This window comes from Eucalyptus grandis, chromosome 8 (genome assembly GCF_016545825.1).
Source record: "Eucalyptus grandis isolate ANBG69807.140 chromosome 8, ASM1654582v1, whole genome shotgun sequence".
Lineage (NCBI taxonomy): Eukaryota > Viridiplantae > Streptophyta > Magnoliopsida > Myrtales > Myrtaceae > Eucalyptus > Eucalyptus grandis.
Window position 1 is genome coordinate 62,606,464 of NC_052619.1, and position 18,665 is coordinate 62,625,128.

The following is an 18,665-nucleotide window of genomic DNA, read 5'->3' on the forward strand; positions in this document are numbered from 1 at the left end:
GAAAAAAAATGAAATTATTACATAGACGAGAGGAACACATGGAATAGACGATTTGGCATTCTATCCCTCTTCCTGAAAAAGAAAGTTAAATGTAAGAATTTCGCGAGAGGTCGCTGGATGTATAATATCATGTTATGTGATCAACGAAGTGTCTAATCGGCTCTCGTTCAAATGGATACATCTGGACAGAAGAGCCAACTCGAGACGGAAGATAAGATGACCTTTTACCAAAGGTGAGCATTGGTATCATTTGTCAAGCTTTTTGTCATTTCGGATAATCTCAACGTGTCAAGAACGAATATAATTGACGCAAGATAACCCGAGGATTAAGGCAACGCCACCAAGATTCAAAGCAAGCCGCGTGCTAATCACTTCACTAATCCCTTAATCATCACCAAATCTTCGCGGGTCGTCTTCCCTAAATGGGTCTTGGGTAACCATCGTTGAATCAGCGCGTGGATGAACGCGCCATCTCCACAAGATTTGGTCTATCAATTCAAGCAAAACCAACTCAATTTCTCTCCTCATTTAAGAAAAGAAGAAGGGAAAAAATCTATAAATAAAAAAAAAGGTATTATTTAACGAGTGCCTAAGATACTAATCATTCAATTAGATGAGAAAACTTAGGTTTTGAAGATTATAAGGCTACGTGTGGTCATCTAAGAATCTTATTAGAATAGGAGTGGATAGAATACGATATAATTTAGAAATTTTGCTAAATTTTATTTACCCTTTAGTGAATTGTAGTAATAAATCCAGATATTTTTATATCCTATTTTATCCATTGTTTGATATGAGCAAGATATCAATATAAATGAATTTGAAAATGTACAAACGAAAATAGTAAGAATTTCTCATGAGTCACTACTAAAGAAATCACAAGTGCAAAAACGGAGATGACCTTTATCAATCAATTCATAATTACTGTATCATCTACATTATGATTTACATATTAAACAAAGAAAAGAGCTCATTGCAGCATTCTAAAGCCACATGTTTGACAATGACAAGAAATGTAAATGGACTACAACAACATCGACTAGGTAGATCAACTAGAAAAGTCAAATCTAATAAAGGAGAGAAAACATGATTATTCATTTTCGTGATTTGGAAAAGTATAGTATTTTGATTCTCTTGCCACTTTTGTGAAATTCCAACATGAATTATAAATATATATAGAATATATATTATAGAATATAAAGAAATTCAAATATACATAAATAGGAATAAATAACAAAATTGTCCATTATTTTCTTTTTTTTTTGATTTTCTTTTTATATTAGAATCCAAATATTATTCATATTTTAATTTTTTTAATCTAAAGTTTGTTATTCGACAAAAATAACTTTTATGCCATGAATATAAGAAATTCTAACCACATTTATCATATTTCTTCCATAGGTATCTTTGTGAAGGCTGTATCTACTTTATGTATGATTTTATCTTATCTTGGGTAAGAGCTAAATACTGGATATGATATATCCTATCCCAACTACCAAATGTTGGCTAACTTCTTTTGCTCTACAGATCAAATATTTCCTGTTGAGTATACATGACAATACGTCCTTGAGATCGAGAGAAAGGGAAAAGAGGAGAAAGGAAAGAAATTCCAGGTCTCCCATAAAGAAGGGAAGCTTCTCGGTGACGCCGTAGCGTCGGACTTTTCCTTATAAATACCCTCCATCGCAACGCATACGCTTCTTCACTCTTTTCACATACCCATCCTTCTTTTCCTTTCACCCGATCAGCTTCGCAACAAAGGTTTCAATCAATCCTCCCGAATGGATAAGCTGTTTCATGGGATGCTGCATGCCTTCGACTGTGGTGACAAAGCGGGCCGCCGGCGCAAGGCGGGCAGGTCCAAGAAGGTCAAGGGGACCGTGGTGCTGATGAAGAAGTACGTCTTGGACTTCAATGACTTCAACGCGTCGGTCCTCGACGACATCCACGAGCTGTTGGGTAAGAAGGTCTCTCTGCGGCTCGTGAGCGCCGTCCACGGTGATCCTGGTGAGTCATGACCCTCTTCCTCGCTATCTTCTTGTCGTTCATTTGTGGAACAAGTTCTTTTAATGGCTTTTCTTGGTACTAGACTGTGCTGTACATTTCTGTTGACAAAATCTGATGAATGGCAACAAATTAAACTGTTTGTCATCATGACAAGCGATCTTCTTCCCCACAAAGAATAGGAAATAGTAAGTATTTCACATAACTTGCATATCTCAACTTTTTGCTTATATTTCAAGAAAGTGTAACATATGGAATGAGGTCTCGAGCCTAGCCTTGATAGACCTTGGTCCGGTCTCAATGGACTCGTGCTCAAGCATTAGAGACCTGGTCCTAGCCTCGATGGACACAAGTTTGATGGACCTAGCCTAGGTATTGGAGACTTGGGAACTAGCATTGGAGTTTCCATGTTTAAATGTAAAGTTTTGGGTTCAAGCGCCAATACCTAATCATATTTTGGAAAATATTTTCCAACTTTTTTCTAAAAGGAAATTATTTTTTTGAAATTTAAGCCTAGTTTTTCATTGATCAGGAAAACATTTTTCGCTAACTCATTTTCTTAAGCAAATTGTATGTAGCAAAATGAGGAAAGTGTTTTCTTGAAAAAGATTTTCTAGAATCACAAATTGTTTTCCTCAATTCAGTCCAAATTTTAAAATATACAAAAGTAAAATCTTCCTATTTGTTTTGGAACGTTTTGAATCTTCCACTCACGCTTTATTTTATTCTATTTAAATTTACTTTTTTAATTAAGAAAAAGCTTAAATCAATTTCCGGTTTTCTTCCGCCGATCGATATCCCATCCCATAGCCATATATTTAGCCTTTATCGTTTAGGCTCCTTTTATTTAGCAATTTTTTTTTTCAGGAATATATTTTCCTCATTTTCAGCTTTTGGTTTACTTAAGAAAATGAGTTAACGAAAATTGTTTTCCTGATTAATGGAAAACTTATGCTAAAATTCAGGAAAATGATTTTATTTTCAAAAATCAAAATCATTTTCCAAATATATGACTAGGTTTTGGCGTTTGGACCTAAAACTTTGTGTTAGAGCATGAAACCCCAATGCTCATTCTTAGGTCCATGGAATATGGGACTAGGTTTCCAGTGCCCGGGCCTAGTTTTATTGAGGTTGAGCTCCAAGACCTTGGTGCTCGTGCTTGGGTCCATTGAGGCTAGAATTGGTATGCGAGCGCTTGCATCTCAATCCTTCAAGTTTGGGCCCAAGACCAAGGTGCTCCTACCTATGCATCGATCCTTGGTGCTCAGGTCGAGGTCCATTCAAGCTGGACCAGGACTCTGGAGCTCGTACTCGGTTCCCTATCTATCCATAGACAAGTTACCAGTGCTCAAATAATATATATTTATTTAGGAAAATTAAATCATAAATTTTATACCAAATGAAGGAAAATATTTTTCAGCTCATTTTCAGATTTTAGTTAAATATTGAAATATATTGTCATTTTTCAAGAAAATGATTTCCTGGAAAATATTTTTTAGAAATGTTACATTTTTCTCAAAACAAATGGGGTCTTTGAAACAATCAACGGTTTCCTCTAGTCAATAGCCCGATCTCAAGTTCTTTCTCTATTCTTTTTTTATTTTGTTGAAAGAAAATTGTATTTATTACTCAAAATGATACAGAAGTACATAGCTTTCATTATAAAGTAAAGTGAAACATAGTTGAATACTAAAAACAAAGCCAAATCTAGAAAAACAAGGAGGACCAACGAAACACTAGCAAAAGTCAAGCACAAACTTGTTTCACAAAAATGGATTTGTCAAACAAATTGGTGGCCAATCAACTTGTGTTTTTATTAGTAATGAGCACATGCTACAAATTTATTCTCAATTAATTACGACGTTGCTAATTAGAGGTGTGCACCTAGGTTTGGCTTCCTTTACACCATCATCGTACAGAAACAACTATAATAGGTTAAACAAACACAGGTATAACATGTGAAGGAGCAAATCTTCGTAATTCAATGAGAAAGGAAAACTTATGTGTACATCATTAAGGCTGAAGGCAAAGAACCTGTACACAAACAAAGCAGAGGAACATTTGATCCCCAAATGCATATTTATTAAACCCGTAGATCTAGATTGGGTGAGGATATCATCCAAATCTCAAGTTCTCTATCTTCTTTTTTCTTTTTAATCGTTTTTGACCAAACGGATTTCCCATTATTGACCGGACACATTTCTTGAATTTAAAGTGTTTTTTTTTTCCTGCCTGGCTATGTTTCTTGACTACGTAACGGAGCTACAACCTCGCCGTGGGTAAAGCTGGCATTCATTTATGGATGGTTGAATGAGGGTTTTGATCGAGAGGTGAGGTTTGCATTGCATCAAGCATGAATTGAATATGATGGGCCATTGCCATCAAGGACGACGCACGAGTGCTCAGATACTGTTAATACAGAAAAGAGAATTAGTTGAAAGAGTTCTCTTTCAGATCGTCCATGTAATCCATAGAATGGCTCTTCGCCTAGCGTGCACCGCAACGGGAAAAGACATCATCTTTAAACACGAGGTGATTTTCCTCACGTCGTGTCCTGGGACCACACCACCCAATTAACCAATGGTGCACGGCATTAGCAATTATTGTAGTTAATTTCTGGTTATTGGCCAATAATATAATTATATAAGCTGTCATTTGTCGCTTTTGATTGGAAATTTGTGCCGCATACCGCAAGGTTGTGCTTTCTAAATCACTTCATTGAGCACAAGTTCGGGTCCTAGTTCTTTCCTTTTGGTTTTCAGAACAAGATCAGGTCTTGTTTGTCCAAACGGATCCATTCTTGCGAAGAGAGAAGATTATGGAGAACATAATATTAGTGGGAATGAACTAAAAATTGGAAACAAAATGCAAATGATTTTGCGCGGATCATTATCAGATTCAGACCCTTTGCCATGTTAATGATGAACGTCATTCTCATTCGCTGGGACAAAAAGTTCGAAAGCTTTGAAACTTCTTATTTCTTTTTCGCGCTTTGCAGAAAAAGGTTTGCGGGGGAAATTGGGAAAGCCTGCATATCTGGAAGAATGGATCACTACCATCACTCCCTTAACGGCAGGGGACTCGGCGTTCAAGGTCACTTTCGATTGGGATGAGGAGGTGGGAGTTCCTGGGGCGATCATCGTACAAAACAACCATCACAGTCAGTTTTACCTCAAGACGATCACACTCGAAGATGTGCCCGGTGAGGGTCGAGTCCACTTCGTCTGCAACTCGTGGGTCTACCCTGCCAACCAGTACAAGAAGGACCGGGTCTTCTTCTCTAACAAGGTTCGATCACAATAATTTGATTGATGAAGCTAAGCTGTAGCCGCAATTTATGATTTGCTTCCAGAGTCTCAATAGGACAAAACAAAAGACATTGCCTCCGATATGAAGACCTAAATCTTGTTTTACATAGAGTAGGTCTAAAGAATTAGCTGATTGGCCAGAAAGGAGTGGCTTTTCAAACGGCCCTAGCTTCCCGAAAACATAATTTGTGTAGTAGAATCTCACTTCTAGGAATTCTCCAGGTTGCACTCTACTTTTAGCCAGTTTCAGCATTTTGTAAGCTTTTCAATTTCATTGAAGTGGGGCATTTCGCTTGGGAATTGCACTTTATATTGGCTGAAGGCATTTTAGTTTCAGACTCTGTTCTATTCTGTCATATGAAATAGCAATATGAATGGACCGGGTTCCTTAGGTTGTCTCTAATAAGATAGCACGTTTTTGCAGACGTATCTTCCAAGCCAAACTCCAGCGCCTCTAGTGAAGTACCGAGAGGAAGAGTTAGTTAACTTGAGAGGAGACGGTACGGCAGAGCTTCAGGAGTGGGACAGGGTGTACGACTATGCTTACTACAACGATTTGGGCGATCCAGACAAGGACCCGAAGTATGCCCGCCCTGTTCTAGGAGGATCTGCTGAATATCCCTATCCTCGCAGAGGAAGGACCAGTCGACCGCCGACTGAGACAGGTTAAATGCACTCATATCATGAATCTCCAACTCGAAGTGAGATTATCATGGTTTCATTTTTTTTGACAAAGATGCTTATTTGTAAGTATATTTTAATGAATTTTCACGATGTTATTGATAGATCCGACTACCGAGAGCAGGCTGCCTCTGCTCATGAGCCTAAACGTATACGTTCCAAGGGATGAACGGCTCGGCCACTTGAAGATGTCTGACTTCGTCGCTTACACTCTAAAAGCTGTGGGTCAATTTCTGAAGCCCGAGCTAGAGAGTATATGCGACAGCATGCCCAATGAGTTTGACTCCTTCCAGGATGTGCTCAATCTCTACGAGGGTGGTATTAAGCTTCCTGACAGCCCTTTGCTGGAGAGTCTGAAGGAGAACATTCCCCTGGAGATGCTTAAGATACTCGTCCGAACTGATGGGGAAGGGCTTCTCGAGTACCCCATGCCTCAAGTGATCAAAGGTAATGGTACATATATCTATGGGACCTTTTTTATCTGATTAGTTCGAGGCTGTTTTCCTAACGTTTAGCAATCATCCTGTGCAGAGAATAAGACTGCCTGGAGAAGCGATGTAGAATTCGGTAGAGAAATGCTTGCTGGAGTCAACCCTGTCATGATTCGCTGTCTCCAGGTAAATAACAATATCTTTGATGTTACAGCTCAGACAAATTCAGTTAATATTAAAATGAAGTGCGGAATGGAGTTCCACCGGTTGTCTAGTTGATTAAACATTTTTTTGTTGATTTCAGGAATTCCCTCCAGCAAGCAAGCTAGACCCTAAGATATATGGCAACCAGAGCAGTTCAATAAGGGAAGAGCTCATTCAGAAGCAATTGAATGGATTAACTGCCGAACAGGTACCTTCATCGCATCTCACATCACTAAGAGCGTCCATATACTTGCTTAACAGATGATGGCGAGCTCATTTAAGTTATAATATCCAAATTGAAACGATGCATAACAAATGCAGGCTATCAAGATGAACAAATTGTTCATACTGGATCACCATGATGCGATCATGCCATATCTAAGGCGGATAAACACAACTACCACTAAAACGTATGCCACTCGAACACTCCTCTTCTTGAAGAATGACGGTACCCTGAAGCCGCTGGCAATAGAGCTGAGCTTGCCTCATCCCGAGGGAGATGAATTTGGCGCAATAAGCAAGGTGTACACGCCAGCCGATCAAGGTGTCGAAGGTTCCATTTGGCAGCTGGCTAAAGCTTATGTGGCAGTTAACGACTCAGGCTATCATCAACTCATCAGCCACTGGTAAAGATTTCTGAGGAGCATTCAACTATATACAAAAGGGGAAGAAAGTCTATTTATTTCCTGCATATTGATAATTTTCGTGATTCTTACTGCAGGTTGAATACTCACGCGGTGATTGAACCATTTGTGATTGCAACAAATAGACAACTGAGTGTGCTTCACCCGATCCACAAGCTTTTGCATCCCCATTTCCACGACACGATGAACATAAATGCAAACGCCAGGCAGATCGTGATCAATGCGGGTGGAATCCTGGAGACGACTGTATTCCCGGCAAAGTATTCCATGGAGATGTCTTCCGCCATCTACAAGAACTGGATTTTCCCCGAGCAAGCGCTTCCTGCTGACCTCATCAAACGGTAAATTCACTGTTCTATACATATAAATCATCCATAGGACTTCTATTTAAAATTGCTTCAAAAAGAAAGAAAAATCAAGGCCGAGGAAGATAGCGCAAATGTACTTGGAATAGCCGAGGCTCATGCTGAGATACATATCAACATAGCTATCGTTTGTTTTACTTGAATTATTCTGGTAGAATGAGCGTGACAAAAATGTTCTACCTTTTTCTCTCTTCAGGGGAGTCGCTGTAGAAGATGCAAACTCCCTACATGGCCTCCGCCTATTGATCGAGGACTACCCCTATGCGGTAGATGGGCTCGAGATCTGGTCCGCGATCAAGACGTGGGTTGAGGACTACTGCTCCTTTTATTACAAGAGCGACCAGACGGTACAGAAGGATGAGGAACTCCAATCCTGGTGGAGGGAACTCGTGGAGGAGGGACACGGTGACAAGAAAGGTGAGCCCTGGTGGCCTAAAATGCAGACTGTGAAAGACCTAACAGAGATATGTACGATCACCATCTGGATCGCGTCTGCTCTCCATGCGGCTGTGAACTTCGGGCAATACCCTTATGCAGGGTACCTCCCGAACCGCCCCACCCTCAGCCGTCGTTATATGCCCGAGGAAGGTACTCCTGAATTCGAGGAGCTCAAGCAAAATCCTGACAAGGCCTTCCTGAAAACTATAACAGCCCAGTTTCAGACACTTTTAGTAATTTCGCTTATGGAGATCCTGTCGATGCATTCTACCGATGAGGTGTACCTTGGGCAGAGAGACACTCCGGAGTGGACAGCAGATGCTGAGCCGTTGGAGGCGTTCGAGAGGTTCGGGAAGAAGTTGGGAGAAGTCGAGGAAAGGATTATGAGGATGAATGGGGACAAGAGGTGGAGGAACCGCGTCGGGCCAGTTGAGGTGCCTTATATGCTGCTTTACCCGACCAGCGAAGGCGGAGCGACTGCCAAGGGAATTCCCAACAGCGTCTCGATCTAAACTTGTGCACTCACACGTGTACTTTTCTTGTTTGTTCGTTAACTGTTCTGTTCTAGTACGAAAGCTAGTGTAAGTGTGAAATATGAATAACCACAAAACAAATAGAGCATCAAGTGTCTGTCAAGTTATGTACGAGTTTCAAACTTTACATGTAAAATTGATTGTCTAAGGATTGGAAAAAGGTCAGGCTGTAAAATTCAGAATGAAACCCCAGGTTCAGCCTTCAACATGTTCCCTTTGTTCTTCCATTGCAAGTTCATGAGTTATAAATTGGTTTTATCTTCCTTTTTCTGATGATTTGATTCTACAGGCGTAACAATTTAGGCGATGATTGTGATACTCATCTCACACACATCACTTACACCTAAATGGAGATGACGTAACTTTTTTTAGTAAGTGAGCCATTTAAACAATTTGGCTTAACATGTTTTTGTTAGACGCTAAAATGTGCAATTCCACGATCTTCATAGCTAGAACAAGAATATGTATAATTGAGTAAAAAGATAATTTACCTGTTTTGGAATCCATAATTTTTTATGCGAAAGTAGAAAATCAACGTTCCAAGCACAAGTCCTTCTTCACTATTGCCCTCTATAGGACTAGCTCAATGAGACGGCCCCTCACCCCGTAGTGTTAGGTAAACGTTCCTTTGTGATGATAATTTTGAGAATTAGGATTAAAGGAAAGACTTGACTATTTATAGAGTTTCTAGCCAAGCTCTCTCATTACAGGCTGAGCTTAACTAGGCCCCATATTAGATTAATTAAGAAACATTATATATTATTTTAGTAAAAAAAAAATTTGGTAAAGTTATTTTAGTAAAATTGTAAATTATAATATCAATTAATGTAGCCCACATTAGTAAAACTCTTATATTCTTTCACTTGGACTAAATTAATTGAAATTATACTGTATGTGCGCACTTTTGTTTAGAGATAATTCTTAATAGTAAATCCTATTCCATAAAACTCAAACACCGAATCATGGTAGTAATTGTATTTATACACACAAAACCTTCCATGATTATGAGTGCTTTTAACTTTATTTATATGAATTTAATATGTTGGTATGGCAAATGGATAACATGTCTCATAGAGAGATCCCATTTGTCAGTGATCATTCTCTTACCTTAAATATCATAAAAACATGTGCCATTAGAGAATATCTTTATAGTTCCAATGAACTTACATATGTCTTATTATTATGGTTAACATTTTTTTATATGTAACAAGACATATGCTCAAGGCTAATAACCGAATGCTCATAGCCTTCACTTAAAGTTTATATAATACCTTGTTATCAATGTGTTAGGGTAAGTACATTATCAGTGCCAAAAGTTGTGTATGGCGCTCACTTTAATGCCAAAAGTTAATTTTGGATCATTTAAGTACCAAAAAGTTTGAAAAACGATTATTTTAATGCCAACTCTGATCTAGTTGGCCGGAAATCTGATGTGACACTTTTTTATTAATTTTTGAAGCTGATGTAGCTCGTCCTAGAGTACAGTCAGCATTTAAACAACAAAACAACGCCGTTTGGTGTCTCTCGCCCAATTCAAAACTCTAAATCCCCACATCCCTCACCTCTACCTTTGCCGACTATGGGCTAGTTGCCGTCCTCGACGGCCCCCGCGCTCGTGGCTGCTACTTCAACCCCGACCCTGACCTTGATGACGGCCACTCGGCAGCCAAGTCGAAGGCCGTGATCTGACCGATGCTCGGGGAGGCTGCCGACAAGTGCGCCGCCCTCGATCTCTCCCTCTCCATCTCCAATCTCCCTGATGAGTGTCTGGCCTGTGTCTTCCAGTATCTAGGCTTCGGTGACCGGGGCCGGTGCTCCCTCATGTGTCGCCGCTGGCTTGCGATTGAAGGCCAAAGCTGCCAAAGGCTCGCCCTCCACACCCACTTGGAGCTGCTGGATGCAGTCCCGGCTTTGCAGGTTCGACTTGGTCACGAAGCTCGCGCTCAAGTGCGATCGCAAGTCGTTGAGCATTGGCGATGATGCGCTTGTGTTGATCTCGCTCAAGTGCAGGAACCTCATGTGCCTAAAGCTGCGGCCGAGTGATGGCGGTTGAGCAAGCTAGGTCGGCGTTGGGCAAGAATCGGACAAAAAAACTCTAATTTCAATCCCCAAATAAAAAAATAAAAAAAAAATCCCCAAATGAGTTGTGTGGCATCGTTTTTGTGAGGCCATCCACTTAGGACTGCAAAACAACATCGTTTTCTTAAGGAGAATAGAAAATGGCGTCGTTTAAAAGTCTTGTCAATTTTTTTTTTCTAAAATATAAAAAACCACGTAATCATTTTGGCCGGAATCTCTTGTAGTGGCACCAAAGTGATCATTTTTCCTCCGATTTGGCACTTAAGTGATCCAACATAAACTTTTGGCACCAAAGTGAGCGTCGTACACAAATTTTGGCACTGATAGTGTACTTACCCCATATGTGTTCAACATAGTAACAATATATTCATAAATATTTGGGTTAATACCCTGAAAAACCCTAAATTGATACACCTATGACAAATTTACTCCAAATTATTTTTTTGACCACGAAAAACCCCAAACTGATACACATGTGACAAATTTACCCCAACCGATCATAAAAAAAACCTAAACTGGTACATTTATGACAATTTCACCCCAAACTAATTTATTCGACCGCAAAAAATTCCAAACTGGTAAATTTGTGATAAATATACCTTCCGTTAAATTGAATTAATACCACAAAAAAATCACAAAAATTGTAAACTATGACAAACGAAGTGTAAAATCCTAAATTGGTATTCCGGTCAACTGTTACGTGTTATTTAACTTAGTAATTTGACAATAAAATTTAACAAAAACTAACATATGGTAAATTTGTCACAAGTGTACCAATTTGGGGTAAATTTGTCAAAAGTATACAAGTTTGGGGTTTTTGGTGGTCAAAAAAATAGTTTGGGGTAAATTTGTCACAAGTGTACCGTTTGGGGTTTTTCAGGGTATTAACCCTAAATATTTTACTGAATTATCAAAACGTTATTAAATATAACAAACATACATGTAAACTTTATTAGAGAAAATATAAAAATAGCTCCCACTAAATAATAGCATCCCAAGATACTAAGCTCATGTTAATGACATGTCACTCAAACACACAAATGCGTAAATCTTTAATTAGTGGATCTACAACCATATCATCTGTAAAAATATAATCTATTGCAATGTCACCATTATGTACTGATTCCTTTATGGTAAAAAACTTGACCGCCATATGCTTAGACCCCTTGAGACCTCTATTATTATTAATAAACAATATTGCATAGTTATTGTCATAATACAATTATATGGGCCTATTGACAAAATAAAAAATGGTTAACTTCTTAATGAGGTTCCGGAACTAAATAGCATAAGTGGTAGTTGAAAAGCATGCTACAAACTCCACTTGCATGGTAGAAGAACATATAGATTTTTGTTTCTCGTTCTTTGATGATACTATAACTCCTGCCAATATAAATATATATCATGTTGTCGACTTCATATTATCCTAATAGCCAGCAAAGTCTGAATTCGAATACCCTACTAGCTATAAGTCAAGAACATGTCTATAAATCAATATATAGTTACTTGTCCTCTTTAAGCACCTTAAAATCTTCTTGGCAGCAATCTAGTAATCATGTTATAGATTTGGCTAATATCTACTTAGAAATCGTGTTGTAAAAGTAATGTCTACTCTAGTGTAAACTTGAGCATACATGATACTTTCAAGCACATTAGTATAAAGTACATAATTCATTTGGACTTTCTCAAAATCTAATTAGGATATTATGAGAGACTAAATTTATCACCCTTAATAACAGGGCAATTCATAGCTTACAATGATGTATATTGAATCTTTTTGAAATATGATCAATATATGCCCTCTGAGATAAACCCAATAAACGGCGAGAACAATCCTTATGGACCTCAATGCCAAAAACAAAAGACACTTCACCAAAGTCTTTCATGTCAAAAAATTCGATAACATCCGTTTTGTTTCATACAGTAATCCAACATCATTACTTGCAAGTAAGATATCATCTACATAAAGCATGGGAAAAATATATTTCCTTCTATTGATCATGCAATATATACATTAATCTACTTTATTCTTAATAAATTCAAATGAAATGATAACACTATGAAACTTTAAGTACTATTACCTAGAAGCTTGTTTGAGACCATAAATAGATCTTTTTTTTTCAATCTACATACAATCTTACTTGAATCGTCTATAGCAAAACCTTCAGGTTACACCATATAGACATTCTCATTAAGGTCTCTATTTAGAAAAACAGTTTTAACATCCATCTAGTGTAACTCTATATCAAAATCAAAATGAGTTACTAATACCAAAATCATTCTAAAAGAATCTTTAGAAGAAATTAGACAAACGTTGCTTCATAATCTATTCATTCTCTTTGAGTGAAACCTTTAACTATCAGTTTAGCTTTAAACTTTTCAATCTTTTCTTTGGAATCCATTTTAGTCTTGTATATCCATTCATAGCCAATAGGCTTATAATTTTTAGGCAATTCAACAAGCTCCCAAATATTATTGTGTTTCATGGATTGCATTTCATCTTTCATTGTGTCTAGCCACAAATCTAATTGAGGAGAAGAAACAACATATGTATAAGTTATTGGATCAACAACATAGCCAATATCATAATTATAGTCTCCTAATACTAATCTTGTGGTATAGCTGAACGTCTTTCCCTAGTCGATCTCCTGAATGGAGCTATCACAACCTCATTCTAAACATGAAGGGTTTGAAAATTTTCATTATGAACTACCTCAAGAATAGGATCCTAGGCCACAATAGGCTCAGTTTGTGGCGTAGGAGGCTCTATAATCATCTACATAGAAAGAGACGGGGATTTGGTAATTTCCACCATACTATCATCTTCAATAGTTTGTGAGCAATTACCCTTTTAAGCTATATCAAATTCTAGAAATTTTGTTTTCTACAATTTCACAATTATTGTATCTCCATTAGAGTTATATAAAATCGATACTCCTTTGAATAATCTGGGTACAATATAAAATAACACTAAGTAGTTTTAGAATCTAACTTATTCAATGTTGGATTATATAATTTCACTTTACAGGACACTCTCAAACTTTAAGATGATTCAAGCTAGGTTTATGTCCAACCCACAACTCAAAAGAAGTTCATGGAACCGTTTTGGTAGGAACATGATTTAGAATGTAAAGCGACATTTTCAAAGCTTCACCACATAGAAAAGCGGGTAAATTTGTTCTATGAATCATACTCCTCATCATATCCATAAGAATGCAATTGCACCTTTCAACCACACTAATTTGTTCAAGACTCCCAAGCATAGTAAATTGAGCTACTATCCCAGAATCCTCCAAGTATTTAGGAAACTACCTTTTAATTGTTTGACATCATCATGTCTGCCAAAATACTCACCATCATGATTAGATCTAATGATCTTTATGACTTTTCCCAACCGTTTCTTTACTTCATTTAGAAAAACTTGAATTTGTTAAGAGACTTAGACTTTTCTTTAATCAAGTATACATATCCATATCGGCAATAGTCATTAATAAATGCGATGAAGTAAAATTTTCTGCACAAATTGCCATATGTGGTTGACTAATATCAATGTAAATAATCTCCAACAGGTTAGAACTTCAAACTGCGATTTTCTTTTTATTTTAGTCATCTTACTTCTACAATAGTTTACACAAGTCTCTAAATCACTTTTAAGAGTAGGCAAGATATCGGCTTTTATCAGCCTTTCTACTCTTTCTCTAGAAATGTGATTAAGATGTTTATGCTACAAAGTATAAGATTGTTCCTTAGGTAGAGGTCTTTTGAAAACAATATTTTTAGTCGAATAAGCGATGTACATATCATTGGGAGATAAACACAATCATTATAATGCATTGGACAAATTGCAGCAACCCATCTTGTTTGAGTTAAAAAAAAAACATAGAGATATTATTACTCTTTATTTCAAAAGAGTATACACACATGTCCAAATAAGATATAGAAACCAAGTTCCGTAAAGGAAGATACGTAAAAAGTGTTTCTTAACATCATCGTAAAATCAAAATCTAAAATCAAAATAACATCTCCCATGAACTCGACGTCAACTTTAATGTTGTTTCCCACAGTGAGCTTTGATTCATCCTAACTTGACGTCATTCGGTTTATGAATCCCTTTTGGCTCACTCTTGGTTCTCTAGGACAATCAACCTTTATATTTATTGCAGTGTTTCTTTACATGTTTTTTTTTTCCCACAAAAATAGCAAAGAACACCATCCCTCTTGAAGGGTGCTATCTTAAGACCTAGACCGTTAGAAGGACCAGCGGTTTCAGAATTTCCTTTATTGTTAGAAGGATTAGCGGCTTCGGTATTTCCCTTACGAGTATAAGTTTTGAACCTCTTACCATTGTCACTACTAAAACTAGAAGCATAAATGGCAATGCGCCCTTTATCTTTCTTCAATTTCTCTTCCCCTAAAACCACCCTTGCAATCGGGTCATTAATTGATCAGGTCTCATTTTGAGAATTATAATTGGTCCTGATAATCCCAAAATCAAGAGGAAGAGTATTTAAAACTTGATGCACAATGCAAGTAATAGGAATAACAACATTAAGAGCTTGAAGTTTCGTTTGCAAATTTACTATCTTTAGACCATAATCCTAACTCTACAAGAACCATCTACTTCATATTAAAAAGTGTTTGTAGGTGTATCCCTATCTTAGCATTAGACAATACACGATTTTTAGCCACTAAAACTTCCATCATCTGTCTAACACTATAGTTTGCAGGCAAACCACTTTTCAAGTGTTCTTGAATGAAATACTTCATGGATAGTAAGCAAATGTGATTGCTCTTTTCCCAAGCAATAAATTGTGCTTTATGAACTTTTGTACTCTCGATAATAAGATTTATCAGTTTATTGATAGTAAGAGTCATACGGACATTTGCCACCTCCATACCAGAAGAAACCTTCTCTCTTTCTCTTAAAATTTAAATCATCAAGAACTTCAATAGTGACAGAGTTATCATTTATAGAAAAGATAACTAAAAAACCAGCAATGCATATAATTAGCATCATATAAATAATGCATATCTTAAAATGCATAAGTATACATCCAGAGAGCTACATGTAACCACATAATTACTTTTGGTGTAATACATGATATGTAATTATATACTCCTATATGACAGTGGCCATGAGAATATATTCTAACTTTCGTGAATTCATCATCTTTGAGTGGATGAACCACGATAATCAGTCACTTCTCCACCGTACCTTCATATATCCCTCCATAAGCTAATATACAATCACCTCTTTTAGGAGTATGACCACGCATTAGAGCAAGAGATATCCCATCATTATACGAGATCGATTTTTCTCAAATTCAATCAAGTGTGTCACTTTGGTTGTTACAACTTAATTGAATTCTTGAAACTCTATTATATTTGAGATATAAACTTTACTACTCATATACATCATATACATGTGATTGAAACTTTAGTGACAAGGGCAATGTATCACTAAAATCATATATCATGATAATTACACTACTTTATTCATTGATACAAGTTAAAATTTATATATATCAACTCCACACAATATCTATGTGATGACATACCTATAAACTAGCATCTATATTTCTAAAATCATAGAAAAATACAAGGAAATACATGAAAATACACTAAAAAAATACACATATTCAAGGTTCTATATTTATTTTCACATCCATAAAATATCAAATATGCAAAATAAAACACCACTATGTAGAGCATCATTGCATGAGCATGTAGCCACCAACCACATGTCAATTGGAGGCTCTACACGTCCGCATGCGCCACCTAAGTTTGCGGTGCATGGAGCACACACGCGGGCAACCTCAAGCCTGCAATCCGGCTTGATTGGTTCTTAGTTCGATTGTACAGTTTGATTGGTTGACCTATCCGGTCAGTGGTATTCGATTCAAGTAGGTAAATAGGTCGGATCTCGGGTTGAGCATCAGGTCAATGGGTCGAGTCACCGAATTGGGTATGGTCTTGTAGGTCACCGGGCTACTAACGTCAGATAATGTCAGCCCTAGTGTGTGCAATGCACACGTAAGCCACGCCCGTGCATGAGCGTGCGTGAAGGTGTGTGACGGCGTGTGGGGCTCGTGCTCAACACCCCAGTGGTGTGTAGCCGTGCATGGGGGCACATGCGGCCTTCCACAGTGGTGCACCACCCATGATTTTGCTTGTCTCGTCAAGTTCTTTATGTTTATATATTAAAAAATAATTTTTGCTGCACAAAAAAATCACGAAAAAAAGGGTAATCTTTAAGTATTGTCAAGTCTCTATAATGTTGATTTCTTTGTGATTTTAGGTGTTATAATCTTTGAGGATGTTCCAAGGTATATGCAAGCCTTCTGCTTTCTTCTTTTGTTGTTCTCACGCGTCCCTTATGTTTCTGTAGTACTTTAAGGATTTTTTACTTGATCAGAATTAAAAGATGCCTCTTCCGGTAAAAAGCATAATCAACATACTTGCCCATGTTTATGTTGTTGCATTATATAAATTGCTTCTCTTAATAGATTGAACGTTTTGGTAAGAGTAATCAAACTTGCTTGATAAATCCAATCCGAAGATATAAAATTTGCTGCCAAATTGGTACCAAACAGTTACAGTGCTTGTTGTGATTTGCAGATGAGAAAATGTGCTCTTGTGAAGTCCGTTGGTGTTGTTGATGCCAGTGCAAACACTGAAGTGATTTGGTACTCCCATAATGGTCGTTCCGTGATTCCATTTGTCTACCTATACATTGTAGGTCCTGTTGTTAAAGTTTTTGATCGCACAAGAACTATGGCTGATGTTTATGGTGTTTTCTATGATTTTTCTTATATCCTGAAGTCCAAGGTATGAAAGTCAAAGACTATAATGCATGTATTGCATTCTATTCTCGTGGACACACATTCTCTTATCATATTTATTTTTAGTTATTATTTCTTGAAAATGTACTAAACTGTATAACCTGCGTGAGACTTGATCTACTGGAAAGAAACTGCCGATGTTCCCACTTTGTATGTGTTTGTGTAACTTTGTAGTTGGCCTGCCCAGGACATGGCTAGCGACCAAACAGGCGAATCTTCCCAATGCCTTAGAGTTATTAGATCCCCTGTTGTATCTCTAGATACTTGTTACTGAGGAAATTAATCCCCCTATTTAGCTCTAGGCAAGTAAAACATGAACTTTGGGACTGGCAGTAGGTATGTTGTGAGAACATGAAATGTTGCGGAATTTTTCCCTTTCTGCTCTTCCAACGCAAGGCAAAGCTTGCTTGATGATAAGTTATTATCACTTTTGACTGCAATAGTTGTCGATGCTTTCATTTGTAACCCACTTTATCCATCTCCTTGCCTTTCACGTATGATTCTTTAAATATACAAGTCCGAGACATTGCTTATTAGATCAAGTTTGCCTCCTGTAGGTTGACAAGAATGATCCTAATGCTACAAAAACATTAAGTAGAATCAAGACTATACAGAAGACTTGCAGAGGTTCTGGCATCCTAAACAAAAGGTTCCTCCCTCCCTCTCTCTCTCTCTGGCATAGTTACTGATTTTGTTCCCTTTACTTATAACAATAACTTACTTGTATTTGTGAATTTTGACAGGAAACCTTATGTCCTTGCATGTGAACCGAGATACAACTCTGTCCTAGTGAGTTTACGAACATTTATCTTGCATTATTTGGCTGGTCTAATGGCAATGTGCTGAGCAGTAACCCAAACAAATGAGAAAGTGCAATTGCTCATTATGATCTAATTGCAGGTCGTCGTTTTGCTCATTATTATGGAAATAATTTTCTCTCAACCCTCTACAAGCAGTAACTAATGTGAGTTCTATTAGCATAATACGTTTGACCTATGAGTGATCCAAACTTCTTTTATCATTGTCCAACCACTTTTATTCTTTGTTTTTTTCAGATGGGCTCTATGGGAACACCAGCGAATCATAGAGATTTTTTCGATGCAGATGCATATATTCAGTTATGCATTTATATACGT

General features: G+C 37.4%; 1 protein-coding gene across 1 annotated transcript; it reads left to right on the forward strand.

Annotated features, from left to right (window-relative positions):
• Positions 1 to 1,629: 1,629 nt before the first annotated feature.
• LOC104415561 (probable linoleate 9S-lipoxygenase 5) lies at positions 1,630 to 8,816 on the forward strand. The gene is made up of 9 exons (XM_010026891.3): positions 1,630 to 2,007; positions 5,003 to 5,292; positions 5,737 to 5,977; positions 6,099 to 6,440; positions 6,525 to 6,610; positions 6,729 to 6,836; positions 6,950 to 7,254; positions 7,350 to 7,613; positions 7,834 to 8,816. The coding sequence occupies exons 1-9, from the start codon at positions 1,782 to 1,784 to the stop codon at positions 8,585 to 8,587; spliced, it is 2,616 nt and encodes an 871-aa protein (XP_010025193.2). The 5' UTR covers positions 1,630 to 1,781; the 3' UTR covers positions 8,588 to 8,816.
• The last annotated feature ends 9,849 nt before the right edge of the window (positions 8,817 to 18,665 follow it).